Source organism: Plodia interpunctella, chromosome 26 (genome assembly GCF_027563975.2).
Source record: "Plodia interpunctella isolate USDA-ARS_2022_Savannah chromosome 26, ilPloInte3.2, whole genome shotgun sequence".
NCBI classification, from domain to species: domain Eukaryota; kingdom Metazoa; phylum Arthropoda; class Insecta; order Lepidoptera; family Pyralidae; genus Plodia; species Plodia interpunctella.
Genome location: NC_071319.1, coordinates 3,743,411 through 3,770,471, shown reverse-complemented (window position 1 = coordinate 3,770,471; position 27,061 = coordinate 3,743,411). Strand labels below are relative to the sequence as shown.

General features: G+C 34.7%; 2 protein-coding genes and 1 long non-coding RNA gene across 8 annotated transcripts; 2 read left to right on the top strand and 1 right to left on the bottom strand.

The window, feature by feature from the left end:
* Positions 1 to 284: 284 nt before the first annotated feature.
* On the bottom strand, positions 285 to 7,433 carry LOC128681255 (proton-coupled amino acid transporter-like protein pathetic). Of its 5 annotated transcripts, none has more exons than XM_053765028.2 (11): positions 7,095 to 7,433; positions 6,957 to 7,003; positions 6,293 to 6,438; positions 4,949 to 5,093; positions 4,417 to 4,547; positions 3,837 to 3,967; positions 2,889 to 3,005; positions 2,384 to 2,581; positions 1,907 to 2,012; positions 1,246 to 1,459; positions 285 to 524 (listed from the first exon to the last, which is right to left on the bottom strand). In XM_053765028.2, the coding sequence occupies exons 2-11, from the start codon at positions 6,975 to 6,977 to the stop codon at positions 315 to 317; spliced, it is 1,419 nt and encodes a 472-aa protein (XP_053621003.1). In that variant the 5' UTR covers positions 6,978 to 7,003; positions 7,095 to 7,433; the 3' UTR covers positions 285 to 314. The 5 variants fall into 5 exon arrangements, with proteins under 5 accessions (XP_053621003.1, XP_053621006.1, XP_053621002.1 ...); XM_053765031.2 differs by having other exon boundaries at positions 6,293 to 6,390; XM_053765027.2 differs by having other exon boundaries at positions 6,957 to 7,433.
* Positions 7,434 to 9,559: 2,126 nt separating this feature from the next.
* On the top strand, positions 9,560 to 21,308 carry LOC128681206 (proton-coupled amino acid transporter-like protein pathetic). Of its 2 annotated transcripts, none has more exons than XM_053764935.2 (12): positions 9,560 to 9,697; positions 10,766 to 10,801; positions 11,242 to 11,277; positions 11,779 to 11,888; positions 12,222 to 12,366; positions 12,899 to 13,029; positions 14,181 to 14,311; positions 14,927 to 15,043; positions 15,528 to 15,725; positions 16,967 to 17,072; positions 18,401 to 18,617; positions 19,381 to 21,308. In XM_053764935.2, exons 1-12 carry the CDS (start codon positions 9,692 to 9,694, stop codon positions 19,585 to 19,587), a joined length of 1,440 nt encoding a protein of 479 aa, XP_053620910.1. In that variant the 5' UTR covers positions 9,560 to 9,691; the 3' UTR covers positions 19,588 to 21,308. The 2 variants fall into 2 exon arrangements, with proteins under 2 accessions (XP_053620910.1, XP_053620911.1); XM_053764936.2 differs by lacking the exon at positions 9,560 to 9,697 and adding an exon at positions 10,178 to 10,196.
* A 1,118-nt stretch (positions 21,309 to 22,426) lies between these two features.
* On the top strand, positions 22,427 to 26,362 carry LOC128681250 (uncharacterized). Its single transcript, XR_010370252.1, has 3 exons — positions 22,427 to 22,580; positions 24,183 to 24,648; positions 25,550 to 26,362. It is a non-coding gene; the product is annotated as an uncharacterized LOC128681250 (long non-coding RNA).
* Positions 26,363 to 27,061: the final 699 nt, after the last annotated feature.

Below are 27,061 nucleotides of genomic sequence, written 5' to 3'. Positions count from 1 at the left end.
ACCCGTATTTTTTATGCAAAAATAAGTATACAAAAACAGGCTAAAAAACCTACTTACATATCACAATACAATCTAATTTGTTACTTCATTTTAATATTAACAGAGTAACGATATTTCTATATATTAAAAATAGTTACTAATCCTCAAATTCAAATCAAATCTCTTACTTTATTCACTAAAGTTTATCAATTCACACATCTTTTTGTCCATGATTTGTTATGGTGACATTTTTTTTACATTTAACTTATTCTAGAAATCCCATTTGAAGACGTGCCTAATGCTATCTCTAAAAAGAAAATAAATTCAAGTCGTAATCACGTATTTGATTTGCTGAACACAGCCACAAGTTTCGACACGTTGACAATACAGCCACAGATGAACAAGAATATTCCTATAGCAATGAATATGAGGCTTCTCCAGAGCCGCCATTTGTATTTGCCGAACCCTGGCCGTTCCCATATGACGAGGATCGTGATGACGTTCGGCCAGATGAAAGCCATATTTGATAGGCAGAAAGTGCCAAGCTGAAAAAGCAAAAAAAAACCGAATACAAATTCTCTATTGACATGAGAAAAATATACAGAAAATCAACTTCAAGGTACAAAGCGGACTTTGTAGCACTATATATAGCTGTTCGTCCACTTTAAAATAATTTCAAGTAATTGGTTGCACCATGTCAACTTTTTGGAACCTTCAAACATAGGTTTACAGTTACAGAATTCATCAGGCCTTCTGGAGAAATAGTTTCGAGGACTGTGAAGGTTGAGGCGCCTTCAGCTATGTCGATTGTTGAGGCCACCGGATCGACTCTGAATGCGTGCAGTGCAGTGGCGATAGCACCGAAAGGTTATGGATCATTAATTTCGGTGCATATGCACCGAAATTAATTATACATATATAATATATCATAACGTCTACAGTATCATTTTGTCCATAGTATCATAATGTTTACAGTATCATTACGTCTCGATAATATATGTGAATATATCCATACAATCGTAAGCGAATTGACGCGTCATGGCACAACACCTCAGACAATAGGACTAGTTTAAGTCTGTTTTTGAAGTTAAGTACTTTTCATGAACTATCTAATGACTATTTAGAGGATGGAAAATATTGTGAGGTAATTTGCAATCTAGTTGACGATCGTTATAAGATTGTGTGTGCTACTATAAAATTGGTGAAAACAGTTAGAATTTTTGTAAATAATATGGGTCAAAGCGTAAAGAATTGTTAAATACTTACAAAACCCATTATACCATTAATATCAGGGTATATTATAGCAACGATAGCTATACCAGTGACAAATATAGCCCGATAAATCAACTCCCACATTTGAAAGTTGCTTTTGTGCAGCTTCTTGAGGTAATGGAAACACAAGTTGAACGGAACCCAGAAGTTTAGCGCGTGAGTGATGTAGATCATCGCAGCAACGCATGCTTTGAATACCTTTGTTGTTCTGAAAAACAATAAATAAATACATTTTGAAGGTTGTACAGTACCTAATGGAAAGAAAAATAAGTAGTCTCATTATGTAGGTGTATACCGAGTCAATATGTATACCGAGTTAGATAGAACATTTTCAATACCGAAGTAGTATTTAGGTAGGTTTAAAAATTGTGCTTAAACGATAATTGTTTGAGCACAATTTTATTATCGTATTAATATAAAAAAAGCTGATAACTATTATCATTATTTTCATACTAATAAAATACCTGTAATGGTGCTATACTGTAGCCGTGACTGTATCACCGAAAGCCTGTACAACGTCCCAAGTTAAAAAAATGAAATAAGTATTCTCAATATCTATATTATGATATTTTTACATATTTCGCAAATTATTTATACACCGCAAATGCTTTGAAATATAGTTATTTGGTACAGAAATAAATACATAATAACTTACAAAGTCATGCTGAAATTCAGGGTTATTGGGTTCATACAGTTCTCTAAGAAAGCAGCGTATCCGAAGAAAGATACCAAAAAAGTGCAACTGATTGTGAAACACATACCTGCGGAGGTAAAAGAAAAATAAACTTCATAATATAAAGAAGAGGGAAGATTTATATTTTTTGAGACGAAAATAGTTATGTTTTACTTGCTTTTAAAATATCTTCTTCCACAATATTGTATAACAAAATCTTCTTGGACTGTTTAGTTCATCAGTGAAAATATATGAACTTTATCCCTAAGTATTACAATAAAACTATACATACCTACAGCGACCGCTTAAATCAAGCGTCAGACAAAAAGTTGCGTTTATTTTAATACTTATTTCGATTCACTATTTTTTATTAGCTTTAGACGTTGCATCCCACTTCCGGCATCCCATGCCTATTCCTGAGCATATTACTTAATTAAAAAAAGTTCATATGTGACCCACCAATAGCAAGAGCGTATTTAAATTTATGAGGCTCCTTCATATTATTCTCGACGGGGAAGACCACACCGGAGCATGACATGCCAAAGGTGACCATCCCTATAAACTCCAATTGGCCCTTTGGTGACGTCACAGCGTGCATATTCGTAAAACTCGGGTTGTTCGAGAATGCGTAGTATACAGCCATAAATATTGCGATCACTGGAATAGACGATAAGTTTTATTTACAAAAAAATAATAATTTGTAGGGTTTTTTTACAATAATTGTATGTACTGCAGAATCTTCTTCAATCACCAAGCCATACGGCCTACCACGAAACATAGAAACACGTAGCAAGTTACTAACGTCCATATGCTGTCTCTTTTAACTATATCTAGTACGCATTGTAAAAAAAAAAGACAGAACGTGTGGACGCATTGACGTGCTATTCGATTTACCCAGTACCTACTTATTACTACAAATATCGTAATGAAAATATAGCAGTCCAGAAAACAATGGAGGACTTACACACTGCGATGTTAGCAGCAATCGAGAACGGAGCCAGCCACTTCAAATGCTGGATCAGACAGATAAGGATTATGGGTACGATCATCACCGCTAAGTAGGCTTTGAGGTGCCAACCGCCTGCAAGAGATATGTAATTAAATGTTGCACTTACAGTACTTGTATCAAAGACGAAGATTCAAATTAAAAATATTTAATCAATTCAAGATGATAACAACAATACAAATAAAAAAAAAATACTTAAAACAAAGTCTACCGCCGACTTCCAAAGTGCAGGCGAAGAAAAAGGGGCGGTACAAACTTCACCGCAACGTTTTCTTGAAAGACGTCAATTAACATATGTGGGTCTTATTTTAAGTAGATGTTGAAGTAAAACTGCTGACAATATAGCTAACATCTATCTCATTTACCAGAATGACAATAAAATATTTCTGATTCTGAGGAATCACGCAATAATGGGCGAGACACTTGACTGGAAGAGATCATTGATTGACCAAAGCATTGACGGAAGTGGTCAAAACAGAGACAGAAACCAGTTGGCAAGTCACCAGATCACGTCAGAGGACATAGGGGGTCACGGCAAAATGATAGAAGGATGATAATGATAGAAAGAAAAATGACAAAATCAAGTAGGATATAGTACGAAAAAATGAAGACAATAGGGTCTAGATATAGGCTGAAAATTATAATGATGATCGTTAGTGTTAATGTAAAGTGACGTATAGGTAACGAGATAAAAAAGGAAAAGGTTACGGTGAAGTTTTATGCGCTTGTTCTTCACATGCGCTTTGGAATTCGATAGTAAACATTTTTTCGTCAAAAGTGATGTGTATCCTAAGTGGAATAAATAATTTTGAATTTGAAGGTAGGTAATGAGAAAAATATCAATATAAATAATTAGGTCGTGTGTATGTCTTCTAACTTCACGTGTGCGAAGAAATTCTTTCTGACCTGCGTACAATGGCTCGGCATCAGATGTGGCGGTGTTCTCAACCAGTTGTTTGATCGTCTTTGCTATGATCAGTTGGTAGCAAGCACACGCACCAAGCAGGTCAAATGTTACCACGGCATCGATTGTAAACCTAAAATATAGACATTTATATAGTTGTTTTAATTATTAAATAACGGTCCAAAAAATTACTTAAAATATGGAAGACTGATGATGATCTAGTACTCTAGCCACATGAGTATTTGTTCCAATCTGACTCATGTATTCTAGTTTTCATCAACCACCACTTTCTTCCGGTGATGGAAAATATGGTAAGGAAACCTGGATAAGGTCTTATTAATTGGTTGATTGATTTATTAATTTATAAGATAGTGTGTAATGGAGAAGAAGTTTGGTAAGCCATTCCATTATAGCCCAGGAAGTCGTGTGTATTATACCGATTACAAACTATCGGCAATAATTCACCAAATTTTTGTGGTTTCGACAAACAATTGGTTGTATGTAAGTACGACTTTCGGCCGTGAGGAATGTCACTAAGATAAGATTCTATGTAAAATAGTACGGCAGGTTTTAAATATTCACCTAAACGCCTTTGAAAATCTGGCAACTTTGGGGTTCGGGAAACATTGCATGGCGTATTCCCCAACCTCTGGGTAGCTCATTGTGGGTATCCTGGTTCGCCGGTACAGGACCTGGGCTGATTGGACTAGCAGCTGAAATGATAGGCATTACACAGTTAAATAGGCAGCGGTGACTACTTTCCATCTGGTGCATGTCCTTTTGCCTAGTCATATTCACATTCATTTCCACTTCACATTGTCTTCAGCATCCGTGATTGTAACGCCAGTTCCACATTGTCGCAGAACTCTGACACATGTCGACGCGAATGCGTGAACATTGCGTAGTTTGTATAAGTGTTATTATTTACCGCAAAGAAAAACCAGCTTATATATACCGAATCCGCAAAATTCTGGCAAACTGTTCGACGACAGTGTGGAGCCGGCATCAGACATACTACATACATATAAATCGTTTTTAATCTCTAGATGACTTGAATAAAATCTGACACCAGTGACAGCAATAACGTACACGATACGACAGATTTCGTACTTACATGTAAACAAAAAGCCATGTACACTCCCAAGAGGATAGTAAGAGGTATGGCGGTGCCTATTCCAGCCTTCATGAACGATACATGAGCTCCGAGGATACCGCCACCTAGAGCTCCTTTAACTATATGAGCAATTGAGCCGATTATTCTGGAAATAAATAAAACCACAACACATAATAACGTTAAATTAAACAAAAATATATTGAATTTAACATAGGCGGCCCGTCCCGGCTTTGCTCGGTTAAAAATATAATAAATTGTAGGTACACTTAACTAAACCTTCCTCGGGAATCACACTATCTATAGGTGAAAACCGCATGAAAATCCGTGCAGTAGTTTTTGAGTTTATCGCGAACAGACAGACAGACGCGGCAGTGGACTTTGTTTTATAATCAATACATAATATAAGAAAACAGTAGAAAAAGAATTCCTGTACATTGAATATATTACATAAAAACAAAATTAGGCGATAGAGTCATGTAACAGAGAAATGATTTGAAAAAAAAACTCTGTCTGTATGTCTGCTTGTCTGTTTGTACACGCTTATCTTCGGAACTACTGGATGGATTTGAATGAAACTTTTTTGTTATATAGCTATTAAGCCTGGGCATAATATAGGGTATAAAAGATTTTGAAAACTGGAACATCTGATGGAGAACAATGATGGTACAGCTAAACTATTATATATATAGAAATTACGCCTCAATAAAAGTTGTTCAGCCTGATGAGCATTTTCTGTTGAGATGTAAAAATCAAGATCTGGAACATCTGAAGAAGAGTCACAATGGTCCAGCTAAACTATAGGAAATATATATTTCAGTTGTATAAGCATCTTCTGTATAGGTATCGTTACGCTTTGTCTGTACATTTAAATTTCTCTAATAATTTTGACTCCTTACCAAAAATTGATCGGCCACGCGAACGAAGTCGCGAGCATCAGCTAATAATAAATATAAATCACACAGATTGAGCTAGTCCCAAAGTAAGTTCGAGACTTGTGTTATGAGATACTAAACTCAACGATACTATTTTTTATAACCAATATATATATATATATATATATATATATATATATATATATATATATATATATATATATATATATATATAGAATTTCACTACAATATTTGAACGGCTGAACCGATTTTGATCAAGTATATCTTAGAACCACGGCATAAAAATTAGCTATCAAATAAAAAAAAACCGCATCCAATCATTTCACCCGTTGATGAGCTACGGTGCCACATACACTGACAGACACACTTACCGGTCTAACTTATAACACCCTTCTTTTTGCATCGGGGGGGGTTAACTATCAAAGTAAGTTGATGATATTATGTTCCATACCCTGTCGGACGTGGTAGATTTCTATACAGCTTGAAGTCGAACGCATCTTCCTCGATTTGGCTCTTGGCTTTCAGCTTAAACTCTGGATCATCAGTCGGCTGCAAATCAGGTGTTCCATCATTATAATTAGTAGATTTTTGTGGCTCCTAGAAATAATGATATAAAGAATACAGGATTGAATGTATCACCCTTGTAGGTACTAACACAAGCTTTCTACTTGAAATGTATGTAGGTAAGTACTTATGTATGTTCGGGTGGAATCTTGTAAGTCATTATGTACAAGTGTTACATTGCTTAGAACCTGAAATATTGATAACAATTCGTTATGAGCAGGACGCACGTAATAAACGAGGGCGAAGCCGCAGACAAAAGCTAGTAATAGATATAATATTTTTTTATTAATTGATTTGATATAAGTACTCCTGATAGAAATACTCCCTTTCTTTTGTTGTATATAATGTTTTTCGATAGTAGGTAGATATTCTTTTTTAATTTTTTTCATGTTTTTTGCCTTTTGTCTTTGTAACAATGTATTGTCCTGGTGATTGATTGGAAGAGATCCCTCCATCGGATAAGTCTGCCATTGCTATATAGTGCTTTTTCTGTTACATGTGTCTTTGTGTTTTTCTGTTTTACAAAGTTATACAAACAAACAAATACTCACAGAAAAATTGTTGACGGACATTTTCTTCGATAATTGCGTGTTCTTATCTGAAAATTGTTAATGCTATCTAGGTAATGCGCAGAAAACTGCATCATTAGGGTAAAATATACAATCAGGAAATCTACAAACTATACTTACTATTATATAACTATACATTATAATAAAACTGTGTAATAAACAATGAGCGGACGCACAAAATTAACATGGGCAAAAATGGAGGCGAAAACTAGTAACAATATTATATTAATTTATTTCTTGACCAATTGTATCATAAACTTTGTATAATCAATAAAATGTTGAGCTAAATTTTCTTCTCTACCATATGAAAAAAAAAAAAGAATATAAAATAAAAAATACTACTTAGAAATAGAAGTAACTACTTAACTAAATGTTTTTCTTAGTATTGTTCTGTTTAAGTTCCCTTTGTCTTTAATATAACAAACTATTCATTATCACTAAAGACACATCTATATTCGATACAATCTATGGTGTAAATGAATTCGAAATAACTAAAATACATAAAGCCAGTATTTCCCAAACTTATAATATTTAGTATTATATTTTCAATTAAAATTACACAGAATAGACACGAAAATTGGACCATTCTAAAAATTTGTACATCCTTTTGAAACTTATTTGCGTAAATATCTGTTGCCTCTTTTCTCAATATCATATAGGTAATGTAAAGATGAAAAAGAAGCATTTTTAACTAAATAAATATGAGCAAGTGTAGCTACAATGTGTTACGTGATACGAAAACTAATCCGCAAGCAATCGTTGAATATTAAAAATATGTCTGACAAAAATAACACTAATTCATAGAGATTTAGCCATATAGCTCGGTGCAAATATTCTTCTTTTATCACATAACAACCAGTTAAAATTCTACACTCACAGTAAACATTTATTTACTTTTCGTAAAATGAACTAACATTCGATGGAGAAGACCAAAGAACCCTTTCTTGACCCTCAACCCTTCTGAACCCTCAAAGAACACATGGAAAGGGAGTAGAGGATTTTGCACAGCAGTGGGATATGTTATAGCTAATAAAAAAAAGGAACTAACAGGGATAAGTTCCTTTTTTTCCGAAATTAGTATACATTCTATAAAATAATAATAATGAAGGTTATAAAATGCACTGGTCGTGGCAAATTTTTATTCCAAAATAATTATATTAACTTTTTTTTTCAATTAGAAAGGTAGATTCGACAAAGAAGGAGTAGTAAATAATAATTTTATTTCCTGTGATGGAACAGCTTGGGAAACTCTGTCAGAAAAAGTAGATCTATGGATTCATTAAAAAATAATTGATGTTCACAGGCAGTCGTAAAAAAATGTCATTTGCACTTGAAAATCTAGATAATAGTGGAAAAGATAATAAGCAGAATCGACCACGTGGTGTGGATTTTCTCCTTTTAAGGGTTCCGTAGCTGATCGGCCTGAAACGAAACCTCATGGGTTCATCGTTCATTTTTTGTCTGTCATGTCGGTCTATATGATATATGTATAGATGGACAGAGCCACGTTATTCCAAAACAGTTAGGATTATCTAGTGGGGAACTTGACAGGTGATATATTATATGCACCAATTCGTAATTTTACTTTAATCTAATATAATTTATCATGCGATGACCAAGTCGATCTATTTATTTAAAACCTAAAATAATAATATTATTTATATGATAATAACTTGCGTAATAACTTAAGACAGAAGGTCCCTTAAGTAGGGATTAAATAAATTAATCGACTTGGTAACATCCATGTGTTACCAAGAATAATTTATTTAATCACAACTTTCTACGATAGAAAAACTGAGCTGCGAGACTTGGGTTTTCTACAGCATGTTTTTAATGGCATATAGGTTGACTGGAAGTCATAGATCAACAAAAAGAAAAAAAAAAGTGAATCAATGTCAAAAGAGGCTCCACCAACTGTCAGAAAATGTACTCCAGTTTTAGACGTCACGATCATGGAATAGTAGGTAGTGGGTTCTGTCGAACTAATGCTAGTCGAAATTACAATATTATTTCATATATCTGCGAGTCGATTTTATGTTTTGTCGAAGCAATTAGTGTCGAACTTTCGTTTTCCGAAGTTGAGAACGTGTCGAAATAATTAACTATCGAAATTCACCTCCGTAGTACCTACTAATTCCATGATCACAGTTTTAATGTTGACAGAGAAAGCTATAGACCTCGTCATATCTACCATTTCGCTCATATATGAAAGGAATTTAAAAATACATGAGAAGAAACGAGGCGAGAGCGCCAACATCCTTTGTTCTAATCACATGCCCAGGCTAAGCTGCCACGAGACGATAATCTTAAAAAATCGACTTAAAATTGAGGGAAAAAATTCAATATGTTAGTCCTATACCTATAGGTCATAATTGTTACTTAAATAAATATATATCTCTGTGTGTATGCGAGGGCGTAAGACATACCTTAATATTGTGCGTGGCGCGACACACACTTGAGCATTTATTTACTAATCTATATAGACAAAAATCACATAAAAATCCAGCCTGAACTTAATACTGGCACATACAATCTTTTTCCACGTTGACTCCAATAATGCTCTTTGACAATTCCATATTTTCTACTCAAATTTGACAACATGGTTTGATCATTCGATCTGAAAACCGCTTGAAGTTCCCAGATCACTTTTGTTTTTTTGATTCATATTAACGATTTTCTGATATATTTTTACTTTATATATTTGATTTCGAGGAAGTATGGCTGTAAGTATTGTTGTGTATTTTGGTTATTACAAGTCTGTAATTTTTAGTTAACATGTCTAAAATCTACTGACATGTCTAAAATGTACTTATATCTTTGTCACTTATTGATATTTCGAAGAGTAATATTTTGTTATTATTTTACTATTATTTTTTCTTCTCCTTTTGGGATTCACGGCACATAGTCCAGTCCTTTGAGAGGCTTGCATGGGGATATGTTTTTTTTCCTGTGATCGCAAATCGCATTGTCGGGGCGTGTGATTGCATGGATCGAGGTTATAATCCTACCACGTGCCTTATGCTCGAGCAAAACTACTATAAATACTCATGTATAGTAGTCTTGACCGGTGAAAGACAACATCGCGTGGAAACCAGCTGGCTGGTTGACAGTTTAGTTTACAAGTGTTTAGGGGGGCAAGTACATGAAATGTCGGTAGTTAGTTGTCAAGTCATTTTAGGCTACTTAAATAAAATCTGATACCAGTGTTAGCAATAACAGGATGTACGTATATCCAGCGGGACCCTTCGCCTGATAGATTAAGAACTATATATGGTTATATCAGGCACACTCGATAAGAAAGAAGATTAGGTATGTACCTAATCTTCTTGATGCTGTCATAATTCAGTCTTCCAGTGACTTTTAAAAATTTATTACAATACACAGCGGTCATACTGAAAAGCAATTTAGTAACAGTTTTTTTTTGTTGTGATAAAAAAAACCTCAGTCACGTTGCCAATGTTACAACATTAATCTATGCCTTAACTAGCGGTGCTTTTCAGCTTCGCTCGAGTAAAACCATATAAATTATACGCCTAAATTTTGGAATCACTATAGATCTATTGGTGAAAACCGGACAAAAATCTTATATCGCGTGTTTTAGATGTTATAAAAGTGATATCTTTCAGATTGATCTGGATCGTAGATGTTCATCTATGTTTGTGTTTTATAATATAGTATCGTTGAGTTAGTATGCCACAACACAAGTCTCGAACTTACTTTGGGGCAAATACAATCTGTGTGGTTTGTTTGCTTGTGTATTTTATTTATGTATTATTATTTACTGATTTCAGGCTCCCGCTGGCGGCGCACCGGCCGGCGGGGCTCCTGTAAGTTAAATTAGTTCACTTAGCATATAAGGGCTGTGGCGCCACGAAACCCTCAGCGTGAAAAAGGAACATATCTTCTACTTCGTCGCGTCGATAATTTTAATTGCAACATAAATTATTTTGGTATAAAAGTATGCCAGCGCTAATATACTTTTTTTTTTACTTATCACTAAAAGCTGTTTCTTCCAGATGAAACGTTTTGTATCATTTGTGCCCTTCATAACGTCATACAAACCAACCTTATAATTTAGTGAAAAAATATACCGAATGTTACTTTATAAATAAAATTGAATAAAGTGACATTTGATTAACTTGTTTCAATGTGTGAATGTATTTATGTATTTTATTTTGCACGCAGGCAACTAGGTACCCTTTTTTTAGCTTCGCGAATTTATGTTGACCGGCGTATATATCTTTTTTGATAAATATTTTCGTTACAGTCACCCGCTGCAGCTCCACCTTATTCCGGACCTGCGGTAATTTTTTATATTTACCTTTATTACACTTATGAAACCTATCTAACTACGGAGACAAAAGCGGAGGCCTTTGTCCTGCAGTGGGTGGGTCACATAAAACACATTACAAAAAAACATGTAATAGGCGGAAATCCTGTGGCATTTTTCACCACTATTTCTAATAGTTGAGTGAGTGCTGATGCGTAAAAGAGCCATCGGACTATACCATAATTTATCAATCAATAATACATACTTGTCTATATGTATCTATATACAGAATTCAAAGAAACTTGAACAAACCCATTCTTTCGAAATTAATGTATTAAAATATGAACGCGCATCGTTAGTATACATTAAACACAGTATATTATTGATAGTATTGTTCTTAATCAATAGTATTGCACTAAAACCGTCCAATATAGCTATCGATAGGCCCATGTATGGCAACGCTACAAGATATCTCTGATGACAATAAAAGCTTGTGTTGTTGTGTTAATATGTCATTCTTATTTCTGTGTACAGTTACAGCCGTCTGGACTAGGCCCGGGCACCTTCAAGGTGATGGCTCAGAATGAATCGGAGGAACATGCGTTTGACTACTACAAATTTAGAGATGTTCCAAAGCCTGCCGGGTATGGATTTTATTCTTTTAGTAATATTGAATAACCGTCTAAGTATTTGTGCGTACATATTGTTGGATAGTGGTTTAATGCCGGATCCACACTGTCATCGAACAGTTTGCCAAACTTTAGCGCTCTACCTAGAAAGCAATCGGACATGGTGGAGATTGCTCCTACAGATCTTTACAAGGTCGTTTGCCGCTTCTGTCTGTTCGCGAGAAACTCAACTAATGTATGGTTTACCAACAGATAGTGCAATTCTTGAAGGTTTAGGTGTGCAATTTTGTGTTTTTATCCGAGCAAAGCCGGGAGAATCTATGGTTTGATACTATTACTTTTTTGCAGAGTATATTTATCAATTGCTAATATAGTCAAAGGAGCTTTGGGCGGCGGTATTTTGGGCTCTCATGTCTCCTACCAGAAGGCCGGCTTTGCAAGTGCCATTCCAATCAATTTTCTTCTAGGTTTTTATATGGCTGTGTGCCTACATGTGAGTATATAAACATTAATTTGATCTAAGGAGATAACTAGGCATTAATAATAAAAAAAATACAGGTCGCTCCCTTGTGATTATCGACGGAAAATTTGAATGAGTTGCAGTCTTGAAGGTCTACACTAGACTGAAAGTCAGCTTTTCCGTCTTCATAGCCGAATATTAAAAATTCCCAAGCAGACATGGGAGAGAGAGAGAGAGAGAACAGTCATTAGACAACAGTATTTTAGCCGCCAAACTGCATTGCTTGCATTGTTGTGTTCCGGTTTGAAGAGTGAGAGAGGCAGTCTGATTACAGGATACTGTGACAAAAGAAGCTAGGCAACATAATAGGCAAAGCGCAAGAAACCCTTGGTGTTGCAGGAGTTTAAAAAAAAAGAAATTGGCGTACAATTTTTTCATTCGGTCATTAATTGAATAAATGATTAATTTATATGCATATTAACTTACTAAATCAATCTACAAGCCTGCGCACCAGTACTAATTGCTAGATTTAAATATATTAATAATGTTTAACCTATCTATTTAGCTTCTTGTACAATCAGCTCAACTGCTTTACCGACGGACGCGAGTGCCTACTATGTCTTATGCAGATGTAGGAGAGGCGGCTTGCAGATGTTTTCATAATCCCACTATCCAGAAAATGGCCAAACCATTTAGGTAAGGTTTTTCTATCTTCATAGTTTAATGGCTGAGGGTTGTGGTCTTTACATGGAATGTTTCATTCTATGTTTCATACCACACACGCCAACTTTTTTGACACTATCATTGGAATGGTTTCTCTCCATTTCACAAAGAAATTAATAATCAACCGGAAGCAGGTGGCGGTCTATGAAAACACATATATAGGTACATGAGTGAAATTGGTATACAAACTCATGTGGCACGAGCAGGATTCGAAACTGGGACCTTTCAATCATATATGAGGTTTTAACCACTTGATCGCCACCGCTTCACATTCCGTGATCTTACCGTGATACGTGAGTAAGATTGGTAATGTTATTGAATTTGGTTGGTTGAATCTGCGTTGGTTCGGCGTGTATTTTGGAGCCGATGGTGTGTTTATATCATTAAACACTGTTTTTCCGACCATCAAAAAGATGGTGGTTCGCAGAGCGTTTCGACCGATGCGGCTGCGCGGTTATTATAATCCGTCAATTTTCTCGAGAAAGGAATAATTTCTAAAATCATTTATAAAATTCATAAAATTGACATTACATTAATATGTAAAGTCATATAGTAAAACTGATTCTTGTCTTTGTTAAAATTTGAAAAAATTAATGACAGCGCAACCGCCGCGATCGAAACGCTCTGCGAACCACCCAGGTACTGCCCATGATCCTAAGACCATATTTTTACAAACTGTTATATATCCTTTAAGTCCTCTGCCGGGTCTGTCTGTTCGCTATAAACTCAAAAATCCGCGCAGTCGTTTTTGAGTTTAAAGCGATTTTTACGATACGATGTCTTTGTCACAATATTCACGCTATTGCACAGAGGGCGAAGTGCGGGTTTGCATTTCACTTCTCACTATCGATTATTATATTAATCGATTCGAAGTGAGACGCAGCGAACCAATCACATTGAAGTTTGGTTGTTGTGGCGTCACAATGTCGCACTGTGACTCGATGGTGAGATGTAAATAGAGTTACACTACGCACACAGTTAACCTCGCCTTCGATGATTATATTGGGTACTAATTCAGAATTTATTTTCAAACTTTCGAACATGAACAGTTTTCGATTGGTAGCGAAGTCTTTCCTTTTGAATTGTTGCGTTGATTTTTCTTTCAAAAAATTTTCTCCTTTTAGGTATACAATAGACATACTGATCAGCTTGGATCTGTTTGGGGCTTGCGCTTGCTACCAGCTGATCATATCCAAAACTATAAAACAGCTGGTTGAGAATACACAGAAGGTATCCTACGAACCAATGATACAAGGTTAGCAATTGGTGCAATTACGTAAAATAGTAGTAAATTAGTAGTTCATTTGTCAGTAGATAATTATAGACACGTGCAATGATAATGTATGGTCCACAGCACATCAAGTTACCCTGCATGAACCATGAGATAATACTCTAGTATAGAGGTAAATAAGTGTGGACTGAGCCTAGATATCATCTGTGGTCAAAGTGCGGGTTAGCATTTCAATTCTCACCATCGAATCGATTCGAAATGAGACACAGCGACCCAATTTTCGCCCTGTGATTTTGGAATAATGTCGGGATGAATACTCTTATAGATACTATATCCACAGCATTTCTCACTAATATCATAGGATACAACGAAACTATGATAATCAAGGACTAATCCTTTAAACTCACCGTCACTGCATGTCGGCTATTAGCGTCTCACCCCACGCTACATAACCGCTAACCGCACCTATTGTGTATGTCTCTGGCCATGTACCGAGTATTACCAACGTAGATTTCATTACAAAAGGAACACAATTTAATTTACTTTTGATTAAAAACTCCAAGAACAACACAACAACAAGAAATTAATAAAAATGTACTTCTGAAAGTCACAGACTATATATTTTTGACGTATTTTCAGGTTACCCCCATCTAAAAGTATACTTGGCCATAATGATCGTGCCAATGATTGGTATATGTTTAATTAGGCACTTAAAATGGATCGGGAAACTTTCTATTGTGGTGAACATTGTAATATGTACGTACCATTAACTTGTTCTTTGTTTAGTACCTGGTAAATGAATTGCTGATAAATATATGTTATTAACCGGATCAATCAAGTGCGTGGTCTCAACCAGACCTTAGTGTTTGCGGTGTGGAGTTGTGGTGGTAGATGCAGTGTCTCAAGAATGTCAGTACTCGCACTAGTTTTTACAAAGTCACATTGGAGAATATTGTTCGTTGGGGCTTCGATCGGGTAAAAACATTGTAAACTGGCGGCTAGTAATCCTAGTTAGCTAGTTTGTATGTTTATTTGTTACTCTTCATGGCTTATCTGCTCAACCAATCATGCATAAACACGTATTGTTTGAAGTATGGAGAAGATGATACCTTTCATCCCTGTCTCGGGCTAAACATGTCATTCTCGTTGAAATCCGTTACTTTCTTGCCTCGGTGAACAACGTACTATTATTATTTTTTTTAATTAGATAGACTGTATAATTTGTATATTTCCATTCCAGTGATAGCCATTATAATGGCGATCTGTTATGCATTCCAAAATAACCCTCATTTTCAAAACATGACTATATATACGTCAGAATACGGCCAGTTTGAGTTTGCGGGAATGGTCGTGTTCGGGATGTCATGTTCAGGTGTGGTCCTACCAATCGAAAATAATATGCTTGAACCTTGGAAGTTTAAATATGCACTCGCTGTTGGTAAGTAAATAAATAACTTAATCCTCGTTCACTTAATCCTCGGATCATTCGTTCGTCTGTCACAGCTGATTTGCTCCGAATCTACTGGACCAAATCAGGTGAAATTTGTAAGATGGTGTAATCCTACTCGTATGACCCAAACACGTAAGTGAAAAGTAATTATTTTTTTAAATATATGAAAAGTAGTTTGGCAAACCTTATTTTGAAATATATCAAAGTAGCGGCCCGCGGCCGGGCTTCGCTCGGTTATAAAGTGCCATCTATTGAGAAATATAGTTTCTATTGTGCTCACGTGTGATAAAGAAATAAAAAATATACACAATGACAAAATAATATTATAGTGTATTTAATCATTTTTAATTATAAATACTTCTACCAAATTTCAAGTTGATCGGAGAAACGTTTTTGTTTTTTATTCCATAAAAAGTTGTCTTAAAGGTTGAATTTTGAAAAATCCCTGTATTAGCAGTTAGTGTAAAATCACGCATCTATCTAAATATTTTGGTTTCAGTTCTGTGATGATTATCACATTATTAATTGGCTTTTTTAGACTCCTTTTTACTCTATAAAACAGAATTTGTAAAAACCCTGAAACACAAATTTCATTATTTTTATTAAATAAATAAAAAAATAAAATAAATAATAAAAGCATTCAAACCGCATATAGATTGAGTTAGTCTCAAAATACATTCGAGACTTGTGTTATGGGATACTAACTAAACGATGTTATATTTTATAACATAAAACTTTATAGGTAATAGGTAAACGTCCAAGACCCAGGTCCATCTGAAAAATATCATTTTCCATCTCGACCTGATCGGGGTTCGCACCCGGGACCTCTAGTGTTGTTACACTAGCGGTCCCGGGTGCGAACCCGGTCACGCCGGATTGCTGTCCGGCGTGATGACCATTAGGTAGGCCACAGAGGCCACAGAGGTTGTCGTTATACAGTTGCTTTTTCTTGCTTTTTCCCGCTGCCACGTTCGCTCATCCACGTGAATTTCCTAGCAATTGCATGCGAAAGCAGAACAGAACAGACATGATATTTATACAAACTTAAATAACTATAATGGGGGGGTCTCATTATAGTTATTCAGGGGTTCTTTAAAAAAAGTAGCCTATGTTTGAACGGGGAACGTCTTTAACTACATGCATACCAAATTTCATCAAAATCAGTCGCTTGAAAGCGTAACAGACAGACTTTCGCATTGTTAATATTAGTATGGTTGATATATTTACAGGTATGGCACTGATAGTAGTCTGCACATTCATGGTATCCTTTTTTGGATATGCTGCTTTTTTAAAAGAGAGCGTGAGCCCAATTACACTCAATTTTAATATGGATATGTAAGTATAACCTTTGGTCATACGACTTATACAGGGTTACTGGTATCTAACCCATAACCTTCAAAAGGCGCATAAGGTGCATTGAGATTTTTATTCTATGACATTTGTCTAAACGTTATAAATACAAAAAAAAAACTTGTTTTAATGTTGTTTGTTGTTTAAAAGTTTTAATGTCGTTTCTATAAAGCGTTACTCTATCTTCGATTCTGCTACATAACGCTACTGTATACTATCTCGTGTTGTTTGGCTATTACATAGAGTTATGATGTGTAGAATCGCATATTAGATAAAAAAAAACTACGAAAATCGTAGAATAAAAGTTGCTTGTTTTGTTATACCCAAGTAGTATTTAGGTTATGCGTTTGATACCAATAACCCTGTATACACAACTTTAGTTACACATAAATATGACTAATTATATAATAGCTATAGATCTTCACTATCCGTCTATTGCTTATGTCATTTTACATGGGGTAGATGCAGAACGTCAGCTTCCTCCAACTTTTCCTTTTTGATGTCAAGGCGCTTTGTCGCCACATTAAAGAAAACTATAATAATTTCTACCAAAATTATTTACTTATTTAGTGTGGCATAATGTGTTTTTTTTTTGAGAAGAAACAAAAGTAACTGATAAAAATGTGATGGCGGCCTAGTGTGCGGAGACAAAGCGCCTTAACTGATCTGTTAGATTTCTCTAATTTTTTATATATCAGCCACATATGTAGATATCTGTATGTACCAGTTATAGTGTCTGTTGAGCCGCGACTTTGTTCGTATGCGTAAAAAAGTTACTTCTAAAAGCAAAATTATATTTTTTTAATCTGTAGTAAACACATTAATCACAAATAATAAATAATTATTAGGCTGACTTTTTTTCTTACCAAATTTTAAGGAGGCATACCAAACAATTAATTACTTTCCTTTAATTTTTATTGGTTAATATATTTTAACTAATTGCAGGTTACAAAACGTTGATTTTGTAATAAAAACCAATATAATATTGTTTTATTTGAATCTATGATAGATTTATATTACTAAACTTAATCCCGTAATATAATCATATCAATAAACTTGATAAATTGCTTTCCTATACTAGGTACTACAAGGTATGTTCCGGAATATAATTATATCCCTAGGGATATAACTATTTTACGGTTTTTTTTCTTACACTTCTAATACCTACTGGTATAAAATTATATAAGAAAATATAATCTAAATATCTTTTATTATATATTTTATATAACAAAAGACAAGGTATTCGTTGAATAAACGATTTGATTGGGAGAGAGTGAAGATGTGCATTCAGTAATAATTTTTATTATTTACAGTTACACGCAAATATTTAAGGGTTGTATCGCATTTATGATCTACGTGACACACGCATTAAATTTCTGGGTACCATTTAATCTGTGCTTCTACTACATTAAGATTCGAGTGCCCCCGGAAAAGGCACTAATGGCGGAATATATTGCGAGGGCTTGCTTTGTTCTTTTGATATCAATTATCGCAATAACTTTTCCAAATATAAACAGTTTGATGGGTTTTGTAAGTATTTCTATTATTACTGTGTTCCTATATTATATAGTAGCTATTTCCCGCGGCTTTTGCATTTATTTCATGCGTCAGTTTGTAACTTAGTTAGTCAAAAACTTGGGTTCTGCAATGTATTGCGATGAAACTTACCAGATGTGAAGTTACACCATCCGCTATAAAACTATAATTTTGGCGTGATGCGCCAAACAAACAGATTTTAGTTTTTAATTTCTTTTATATTTGGTCACAAAATATTCTTCAAATGTGATGTTTTTTCGAATGCTCAAATTAAGGTGCTTTTAAGTCTATACTTATGATATCTAGCCTATATTAGATCACGTGAGATCACATTCGAAACCTCTTTATTGGACTTAGATGCAAAACGTCTGTCGATCTTCCCGAAAAAATCATTGCTATAGAAATATCAAAAAATATATTTAATAATATATTAATAAAATATATTTTATATTTATTTTTCCTAGTGTATATACTCATCGCAAAGGGCTGTTCTACCTTTATTTCGGATTAGCAACCCAGAACGATGTTTAAAAACATTTGGGAATAAATTAAATAACAGTGAAACCTGTTAATAATAAATTAAATAAAAGCGCAAAAGACAGCCGCGGTAAAACTATTTTCATACAAATTTTGACCCCCCATTTTGGCCATTTGAAATGGGTCTTGAACTATATATTTGCTAATTTCATCACCGTAAAAACAGACTGATTTTTATTAAGGATGTAGTGATGCTACAATAACGTTTCATTTTTGGCAGCTGGGTGCGTTCTGTTTATCAAACATGGCGTTCATTTGGCCCAACATTATAACTCTTCTTGTGATTTGGGACAGACCCGGCTTTGGGCCCTACAAATGGAAACTTTGGAGAGGTATTATACTCATCACCATTGGTTTCTTCCTATTCTTTTGTGGCACTATCGTTAACTTTAACGAACTCATATCTGTGTTTAAAGGAAATAACTAATCTTTTTGATTCTTGTTTTTAATCCTTTTATAAAGTTAATTAAAAAAAGGATTTAAAAAATTATGGGTGGCTAAGGCCCAGAGTAGTAACGCATTTTTACCTGGTATAAATAGTGTATCGATATATATGTAGTAGTATATATCGGTAGGTCAAATAAGGAGTCCCATACATTAATCTCAATATCATTTGGCCGAGACGCAAATATTGATAGTGTACGCTTCTTTTCCACCTAGAACTTAACTTAGCGGACGTAGTACGGTTTTACATTTACCTTCTCACTATTGAGTCTATTCGAAGTGAGACGCCGCTAGCAATCACAGCGTGCCATTGTGACGTAACGACAACCACACTGCAATGTGAGGGGTTGCGGGGGTGCGGGTTATCATTTCACTTCTCACTATCGAATTGATTCGAAGTGAGACGCCTGTAGTGTGGTTGTCGTTGCGTCACAATGGGGCGCAATGTGAATGTTTCGCTGGAATCGATTCGATGGTGAGAAGTGAAATGATAACCCGCACTTCGGCCACTGATTGGTCTCGAATCGACTTTATGATGAGATGTAAATAGCAAAGTTGCACTATGCATTGTTCATTCGGTATTTAGTAGAAAAATACAAGCGTCCATTGGACCCGTTGCGACTTATTCCAATGATGATATGAAAGATGTACGGGCCTCTATATATATTTATATTATTAATGTCAGTTAAGATAACATAGGATTTCAGGGCGTTAGCTAGCGAAATGTTTGAAACATAATTATATATTTAGTCACCCGGCGTCCTACGTATGCGATATAACGCTGTACGGCGTAATTTGATGCGGGTTATCAGTGAACACGTCAATATAGGCTAGAAGTAAACTTACTTATCTATTGTATTGTCCTGATTTTTCCGATAGATTTGTACTTTGAGTCAAAAACTTATGTCGAAACAAAACTAGGTACCGTGTCGGAATATTTTTTGCAATTTTTTTGGGTGATGTCATTCTTTTGTTTTTATTTGCTTTGTTAATCATATTAATGTACGATGATGTATCGCGTATAGTTTGTGCTGCTTTTCTAGATCGCTTATCTAGATCGCCGGGTGCCCGATAAAATTGTTTGTTGAAAATTGAGCTTTGAACCGTCAATTGTAAACATATTTTACATTGATAACAGACCTACACACATATGTCAATGAGCACAACTTCTAAATCTGTTACTACTTTTATTACCTGCGCAAGAGACGGGCGTGTCGCATATCTATCTAGTTAGTAGTGATGCCTCTGCCTGTTCGTTAATTCTGATGCTATCGATAGCATTGTGAATGAAGCAATGATATCTTGCAATAGCATCAATAGTATTGCACCTTGATTATCGCTACGCTTTCGGTTGAATAGTATAATATACTGAATAATTACTGATGGTTCGACTTCAGCGATAACTCCGCATTGTGCCCTTATTGTAGTGTGTCTTTTCTGTATTTTGCTTCGATGCAAAATTGTATTGTACCTACTGATTGTCCGATGGATTTGTACTTTAACCAAAACTAAGACGTAACAAAACTAGGTACTGATTTTCGAATTTTTACCACTAGTTGTATAAAAAAGAAACTACAAAAAATAATTAAATTATTTTTTGCGTGCTGTCATTTAGTAGTATTTGAACGTTTGTAAGTTTTTCTTTGTAATTGTATTATTATTGTATTGGCCTTTATAAATTTTTTTGCAATAAATATTTTTTAAATCTATATAAGATCTTTTTACTTTCCCAACAATTATTATCGTTATGGTTGGTAAATCAAGATAATAGGACAGAAACAGTTCGTGGTCCCATCAATGGGACAAAATTATGGGATCACTATTTTCTGATTTCGAAGATGTATCTTCGAAGCGATTAATAGGCATATAGATAGCCAACAATATTGTTCCCAAGGACGGTTAGCGTTAGGCTGACCGGTAACAAAATCATTTCAACACTAAGACAAGCGAGTTTGTCGCCATTTCATGGTTCAAGAGTGGTGGTCAGTGGGGCCACTAATCCAATGAAACATTGTCTAAAATTTATATTGTTAGTTCCACCACCTATGTGGGTCCATGAGTATTTGAAAATCCCGCTAGACCCATTACTGGAAATTAGCAGTGGAACTTACTGTCCGGAAGCGACGTAGGAAAATCCTGAATCATTGATTAAATTGTAAAAAGATCCATCAATCTTCAAAATGGCTTGAATATTGCCTCACAAATTTTGTTTCACTTTGAATCTAGTACCTATAGAAGACTGCATAAATCTATAAAACAGAAAAAGCACTGTGATGACTGTCTGGGACTTATGGTTATAAATTAGTGCCACTTGTACTATGATGAATGAATTGCTTCGAGAAAACAATTGTACGGGCGTGCCGCTTTTTGGCTCGACTTGGGGGGGGCACTGCCGTGCCCCCAGATACTAGGGCGAAATTGTCTCAACTACCATTACGAGACATGAGACTAGGCATTAAAGTAGGATCAATTTAATAGGTCACATTTGACATCTGTCAGTCAAAAAATGTCTTTTGTTAGTATTATTTCTTATGTACCTAGAATTTTAATGGTAGTTATCATAGATAAAAGAAATATAGTACCTAGTTAAGGTTTTTGTAGTTCTGATTTTGGATCATTAAATATTGAGTGCCCTCCGTTATAAGATTACATTTACGAATTTTGACGAAGTGTCCAACGTGACCTATTTAATTGGTCCTATTGAAGTTAAATAAGACGGAATATTGTAAATAGCATAAAAAATAATCAACACTAAGTGAATAAAATTTTTCATTCGACCACTTCATTTGCACGCTACCTATTCAGAAAATTGATTAATACATAGATGGCTTTAATCAGAATGGAATCAGTGCGTCAATCAGTAAGGAAGTTTGTTATTAGAATAACGTAAATTCGGTATTATGGTGATCAATTATGAATAACAATTGTTTATTTGTATTTATTACTATATTTAGTCACTTATCCGTTTTCGCTGAGGTAAGTACTAAAAAACAAAAAAGAACACGTGCTTCTGGATCAGGGGACAATTTTTTATTTAGGTATTTCTCTCTTACATAGTCGTATTCCTCATGGCTGAGGGTCTGAAACACAAACAGCGATTTTCTTGGCACTATGGAGTGCTTTGCCATTGCTTTCAACCGGTGTGCAGGTTTCCTCACGATGTTTTCTTTCACCGGCAGCAAGTGGTGGTCGATGAGAACACATATATATACAATACATGAGTTAGATTTGTATTCAAACTCATGTGGCATAAGTAGGATTCGAACCTGGGTCCTTGTGGTTCACAAGTTTTAACAGGTGTTGGTGTAACGACAAACAAACTATTTAATATTTTAATTATATTTAATTATAAAATTATTCCTATTATTCATTCCTTATGTACATTCAAACTTTTTATTTGGAACTTGCAGTCCAATCGAAATTATATAAAAATCATAATATTTTTCAAAATAGGTTGATAAACACATTATATGGCCAAGAGGTGCGTCGCTATTGTTGAATAAAAAAATCCTTTCTGCTATCAAAAAATTATTACTCAGTAAAGGAATACCTTGACATTTAATGGAATTGTAATTGTTATTTAAAGTATTTAATATGTATTCATAAATAATCTAAGTGTCTAATATATGTATTTGAATATGAATTAATTAAATCATTTTTTTTTTTATAAATTTTTATCTATTAATCAATTATTTTAACATTGTTTTATATAAAATATACTACTGTAATGACTACATTTGCAATACTCGCTGAGTTGCTATGATAAGAACAAAATTGTACATAACACCTGTATTGTAATTATGACTCATAGTTGGCAAATAAATGTTTGAATCTTTGAATCTTTGAATCTTTTGAATAAATTTGACAAGACAAATGTTCTATGAATGATTCCAATTTTGATCGCCAAGCATTGTAAAATGTATGCTGCATACTATTGTCAGAACAACAGAGGCGAAACAACGAATTTAAGTACATTACTGGAGTTGCGTAGTACCTGTCCCCTTCAGAGTAACATCCAACACTCGGGATTATAGTATTAAATAGTACTTACTATAGTTATAAAACAAGCTTGAGTCAACGAGAAGAGAGTGGTCGTTCCGAAATGCTAGTAGTTTGTAGCTTTGGAAAATATCATTTAATTTAGAAAATGACGTGGAAAAGTGCCTGTGAAGGCCTAATTTCTGAATAAATGATTTGATTTTGATTTTTGAGACAGGTACAAAAATATCCTAATAATACCTATTATAATATGTATGTGTGTATATTTGTTAATCTTCACGCAAAATCTACTAAACGGTTTTTTACGAAATTTGGTACTCAGGTAGAATATAACCTGGAATGACACATAGGGTAGGTACTTTTATTACTACAAAAATTCCCATGGGACGAAACCCCGGGGCGCCGAAAGTTGATATGGATGCCGAAGTATGCCAATTGGATGAGAAAAAGTAGGAAAGTAACTTTGGGCTTCAACGCTCTACGGCTGCGGATGAAACTGGGAATTCACGGAGATGATGAGAAAGGCATCACGCGCTGCTCTTGCTCAATCAAATCTAACGACATGATCTGATATTCCAGCAAAATATCGCTAGTTTTGGCCATGGTGATATTAGAAATGACCCGAAGATAGATGAAAAGCTAACTAAAAATATTGAATTAGGAGATCGTGTGGAAACAACGCCCAAAGATCCCGATTGGCGGGCTGATAACTATCAGTATTATGGTTCTGATGATTACATATCAGACTATGATGAATTGGATGATTCTCAAGAAAGTAAGGAAGGAATCAATAGAGATGGAAATACAGAAAATAAAACATTACTAAGAGATATATTATTGGCTTCCATGTCCAACACAGCGGACGAAGAACTACTGTCTAAAAGTAAGGACGATAGTGATTACTTGGATTATAGCAGGGATATAACAATTTCTGGACGAAGGAATATGGATTCTAATGTTGTAACTGCTAAAGCAGACTCCGGTACTGACTCAAATGTTCCTACATTATTACCAAACACATATCCTTTACATCGACGATATTTTGGTAAGTACTTTGAAAAAAACCAGGCCTAAATTTCGAAATGCATATAGTTACTTATATATTTCATAGGGAATAAATGCTATATCTAACATTCTCCTGCCTGTCCTGGCAGAACGGCAAACTCAAGAAATGCTGCAAGAGTTTGTCTAGGGATGCTGACGACCGTGCGAAGTGCAAATGAAAGAGTAGAAAGCGTACCCTGGGTTTCAACGCTCAACGGCTGCCGAAGAAACTATGAAAATGCTCAGATGAGAGAGAAAGTAATATGTCTCTATTGCACACCCAAACTTGAATAATAAATTATTTTGGAACCCGTGAAGAACCAGTTGCGACCCAAACCACGATTTAGACAAGAAAAAAGTTTACTTCACATAATAAAGGATAATAGTAATGTTTTCAGGGTTAACAGTTATTTAAGAATTATTAATAAATAAATAAATAAATAAATAAATATATCAGGACAAATCATACAGATTGAGCTAGCCCCAAAGTAAGTTCGAGACTTGTGTTATGGGATACTAACTCAACGATACTATTATTTTATAACAAATACATATATAGATAAACATCCAAGACTCGGGCCAATCAGAAAAAGATCATTTTCCATCATGACCCGACCGGGGATCGAACCCAGGACCTCTCGGTTCAGTGGCAAGAACCTTACCACTGCGCCACCGAGGTCGTCATTATTGTATTTACTTAGTAGATTGTATGCAGATAATAGTGCGTCCACACAAACCTTCGTTGTTTAAGGAAGGCATTCGTGTGTTAATCTTTTGTAAAACATTTTGATATAATAAATTAAAGAAAATCAACAGTAGAAAAAGTATGAAATACTATTTCGGAAAAAAGTACGTTTACACGATTGAACTTCACAATAAGATTTTCTTCTTCATAATTTCAGCTCCATTTCCTAATCCATGGAGAATGCCAATAACAATAACCTATCCAACGGCAAGATTTTCATCAGTATTGAAAAACCCATACAGTTTGGGCGCAACCACCACAGGCCCCATCAGTTCCCAGGATTACTCCAATAATAAATACCCATTTATGGGTAATAAAGAATTTGTTTTTCATCCATTAAAGACTATACGTACGCTGTTTTAATTTTCTAAGGCGCTAATAGCCGCATCTTAGCGCAACCATCACATTTTTGTCAATTTCTTTTATTTATTAGCGAAAAAAAATATCTGCCACTTTAAAAGTTTTAGTAGTAGAAAGTATCGGTTTACTACAAAGCAATGTCACTGTTGACTAAACGGATTTTGGTGGCAACGATTCGTTTTCGATTTTGTTCATTAATAATCTTATTTCAAGTTATTTGTTTTATTGCGTATTCAACGCAATACGTCTCAGGGTGAATTCCTCCTTCAAATTTCAACAAAGACAAGAATCTTTTTAATATCCTAATTTATGAATATAATCTATGTAAAATTTTATATTTCAATTTTAAGATTTTAGAATGGTTCTTTATTTTGAAGGACGAAGGTAATGACGGCGGTCAAAGTGCTCGAAAATGCTTTCCTTCTGCTGCGCCTGACCCTGTATTAATGGTCCAATCAACGGTAAAATTAAATATTGTAGGTATATGAATTTTGAAATAGTATACGCCAGACACAATGCGCCTAGCGCAGTGAAATATGTTTTCTTTATAATAGTATCTTTTACTTTAATAAGTATGTAAGTGTTCATGAATAAATTTCTATTAATCTCACTTTGTGTATCATTTATAATGTGATCGTAAAACTAGGGATCTTATTCTAATACAGAATTGCATAATAGTCTATGCTCTGTTTGTGAGTTTTTTTAAAGGCAGTTTATTTATTCGATAGCGCTATTTAAATCCATGGCGTGATTTCCTATCGAGTTGATAAGAAGGATTTTGTAGAAATGCGATGTGTTGTAATTTACAATACATACTAACGAGTTTATTTGTCAGACAAATTAAAATACCTCCGACTTTAAATATTCATTTCGCTACTACTTTTTAACGGCTGAACCTATTTTCATGAAACATAGCTAAGAACACTCGGGATAAAATTATCTATGACACAAAATGGGAAAATCGGTTCATCCGCGTGGGAGTTACGATGTCACAGAGAGATACACAGATACACAGACACGTTAAGCTTATAACACCCCTCTTTTTGCGTAAATACCGACGCAAAAGAGAAAGGGTACCAACTAAATTGATCAAATTCTATATCGATTTTATTTAAAAATATTTTTTAGAAAAATTACATTACGACACAAGCTTTTGTTCAATGCGTGACAAAAAAATCATATCCGTGCAGTAGTAACCCGTTGAGAAGTTCCCACGTCTGGAGCCGTACTGGGTGCACCATCAAAAAGTTAGAAGATAAAATTGCATCAAAAATTTGAAATATAAATTTTCACGTATAAACAAAATCGA

Coding starts and splice junctions, on each gene's coding strand:
- LOC128681255 (XM_053765027.2), bottom strand. CDS start 6,977: ATGTCCGTCAACAATTTTTCT. Junction 5,094..6,292: donor AATCTACCACGTCCGACAGG/GTATGGAACATA, acceptor ATTTATTTCCAG/AATAATCGGCTCAATTGCTC. Junction 3,006..3,836: donor TGCCGAGCCATTGTACGCAG/GTCAGAAAGAAT, acceptor TATCTCTTGCAG/GCGGTTGGCACCTCAAAGCC.
- LOC128681206 (XM_053764935.2), top strand. Junction 10,802..11,241: donor CACCGGCCGGCGGGGCTCCT/GTAAGTTAAATT, acceptor TTTTCGTTACAG/TCACCCGCTGCAGCTCCACC. Junction 12,367..12,898: donor ATATGGCTGTGTGCCTACAT/GTGAGTATATAA, acceptor CTATCTATTTAG/CTTCTTGTACAATCAGCTCA.